Here is a 3343-nt window from a genome sequence, read left to right on the forward strand (position 1 = left end):
ATTAAATCTGCTTATAATTTTAAGACTGATCAGCTTACTAATAACATCACTGTTACTTTTTCATATGAAATTCAAGAATCTATGTGTGATTGTGTAGCTGTAGAAGACGTTGTTTGCTATGGTTTTGATAATAAGCGTGACTGGGCTTTGTTAAAGGTCAATGACAGTTTGCCACTGCCCAATGGTCTTTTACCACACGTTAAGTCAGTTTCTGACACTGAATGTTCTAACATCTTCATTATTGGACATCCTAATGTGGAAGTAAAACAAGTAGATGTTTGTTCAGTTGTTTGTCCTGAGAACCGCAGACAGGCTGTGGAGGAGAATTGGAGGAAAAATCCAGGTTCCAATGATGATTACTTTAATCGTGTGGTAAAAGAAATTCCAGAACTCAATGACATACTGGCATACAAATCTAAATTTCGTCAGGGCTCTTCTGGTTCTCCTGTGTTTAACGAGGAAGGTAATCTTGTTGCAATGCATTCAAGAGGATACCTTTACCGTGATGCTAAGGGTCAGCCTCAGAGCCTCATGGATTTCGGTTATCTTTTGTCTAGCATCATCAAGGACATTGAATTGCAGATGGTGTAGAACAGCGGTCCCCAACCTTTCTTTGCGCCACAGACCGGTTTAATCTCAGACAATATTTTCACAGACTCGCCTTTAAGGTGTCACAGATGAATACAACAAAATAGAATAATACAACCAAGACAAAAACTGTGGTATTTTGTAAATATAATAATAAATACGAATTCACTGTGTAATTGTGTAACTTTATTAGCAGCGTCCTCCTGAAAATGCTTTGACAACATTGAGAGTAACATCGTCCTCTCTCTTAATGCTTTCTAGGCGCTATGGTAACATGTAAATATTTCTTTCAAATTGAGACACACAACTACGAAGACCCAGGGAAAGTGAGTTAACAATAAAATCCCTGAAAACCATAAATTTCACACCCAAGCCTCAACTCTCATGGCCCAGCACCAAACGACTCACGGACGGATACTGGTCCCTGGCCCGGAGTTTGGGGACCGCTGGTGGAGAAGAAAAGTTTTTCCGTGTTTTAGTGATGTGTCGGTTGCCAACGAAACGGCTCTTAGAGCCGACTCTTTGAAGTGAACGACGCGAGCCGGCTCCTTATTGGGAGCCATGGGTTTTTTTTTATCTTCCTCTCACCCTCTCTCTCGCACATTTTTTCCGCTTCACTCTGCATGCGAGTAGTGTGCTTTGTGCTAGGGAGAGGGGGGAGGGGCGGTAGTTACACTCGCAGTAGCACAGGAACAGAGCAGGAGGGAAAGAGAGAGAAAGAGAGCCAGGGACAACAACTTCACATTAGAAAGGTATAGTAATCATCCACAACTATTTTCAGTTGCGGATGATAAAGGATTCAGAAAGCTTATTCATGCAGGCCTATGTGACAGAGAATGTGCATCTTCTTTTTGTTTTCATATTTTAATTTATATTTAATTGTGTTGTGGTTTGCAGTGTTTTGTGTTGTTTCACTTGTTTCACAGCCGGTTCTCTAAAAAGAGATGGAAATCCCATCACTACCGTGTTGACTTCTTGACTCATGTAATTTGTGAATCAAAAACACATTTATCATTGAAACCAAACTGCGTTCTGAGCTTTATTGAACAAAGCCTTTCCTGAGAGATCACCACAGCATGAACAGTCTTCATACCAACAACGATACAGAAAATCATGTGTGTGCATAGTGCTATTTATTTTGCAGTTGTAGCAAATTTTCTCACAGTCATGGAGACAACTGTTTGATAACTAAGGCTCAAAGTTGAATCGTGACCCCAGCTTATTGACGATTTGGGGCCTTTTCTGTACTAGCAAAAATAAAGAGATATGAAAACAATGAAGAAACTCATGAAACTCAGTAACTCTGTTTGTCAAGTGAGAATAAACGGGAAACCACAAGGAGGTGGTTGTAATGACTGGGCTTTGTCAAAGCTCAATGCTGATCAGACATTGCCTGATGGTCTCTTAACACACAGTGGATTCGTTTGCCACAGTGGTGGAATTTGCATTATCGAATATCCGGATGACAGTCTGTTTGACTGTTTCACAGGCAACCATGGTCAAGTTGTGGAGAGGCGCAGGAGAGGTAATCAAGACTGTGTTCATCTTATTACTAACTGTTTAACAACGCAAACACTTTCTAACTTATAAGTATTGTTTACATTGTGGCAACTCCAGCTTTCCTGTCTTTAAAGAGTATGGCAATGCTGTTGCAATGCATACAGGAGGCGATTTATACAATGAAACAAGGGGTCGAAACCAAAGTGTTATAGAGTTTGGGCATCCTTTTTCTGATATAATTGAACAGCAAGACTTTTTGGTTGGTGTGAAGAAGATTGTCGAGGGCAGAAATCTCACAAAGTTTAAAAATATAGTAAAAAATTCAGTGGCTGTAGACGAGAGTTTAAAGACTTTCTTTGAATTCTTCCCTGGGAAAGAGGAGATTGAGCCCATGGATATTAACCGAGTTCACAGAAGGTTAACTGCAGAAAGAAGATAAAGTGAGAACAGTTCGACCAGTTGTGACTTTTTATAAGGTCAGGACACTTGTTCAAAAAAAGATGAAATTGTTATCGCCTTATACACACATTTTTCCTAAACAACTGCTGCATCATGTACTATAAATAATTGTAATAATAATAATAAATGTATCCTGATTCTGTGCTGTTAAAGTGCAACGTCCAGTTAAATTTGAAGAAACCAAGAGAATCTGCTCAGCTATTAAAGGGCTCAAATTGTATAGATGTGATAAATATCATGTTGAGGTTTCTCCTTTGTTTTGTGACATTTACAAAGTAAATGTTAAAACCCTCAAACAACCCTCAAATTTCAACAGGTTTAATTTTTTTACCTGTTCTACTTTTGTGTTTCAATTTAAATGCATTATTTCACATTTAAAATTAATTTAGGATGAGTATATATGGAGTGTTGATCAAAGGTTTCAAAATATGATACCTTGTCAATATTTTCAATATTATCATTTTATACTCAAAATATAGATTTTGAATGAATCTGGGTCACTTTCAGCATTTCTCAGATTTATTTTCAGTAAATATCTGACCTACACACAATGAACAGAATACTGACCCGATCAAAAGATGCAGATTTACTGTAGGCTTTGATTGTTTTATTTTTGAACTAGGGTTGTAGGATTGGCCTCCCAGACCCTGCATGTGTTGAACAAGAATTGATGGGTATTCACTGATACTGATGTTAAAAGAAAAATGAAAAAGGTCCTCTGGAACTGCAAGATAATTGACTCCTATTGACTCCTCACTCCTATTTCACCAACTCACTGAGGAGAATAAAGAGTTTT

The 3343-nt window shown here is 38.2% G+C and overlaps 1 protein-coding gene across 1 annotated transcript; it reads left to right on the forward strand.

Annotated features, from left to right (window-relative positions):
* Nucleotides 1-1863: 1863 nt before the first annotated feature.
* Nucleotides 1864-2527, forward strand: LOC113030962 (uncharacterized). Its single transcript, XM_026182774.1, is given in 2 exon segments — nt 1864-2144; nt 2146-2527. Coding segments are annotated over 2 exon segments (663 nt in total).
* The last annotated feature ends 816 nt before the right edge of the window (nt 2528-3343 follow it).

The sequence above is a fragment of the Astatotilapia calliptera genome, chromosome 10 (assembly GCF_900246225.1).
Source record: "Astatotilapia calliptera chromosome 10, fAstCal1.2, whole genome shotgun sequence".
Classification (NCBI taxonomy): Eukaryota; Metazoa; Chordata; class Actinopteri; order Cichliformes; family Cichlidae; genus Astatotilapia; species Astatotilapia calliptera.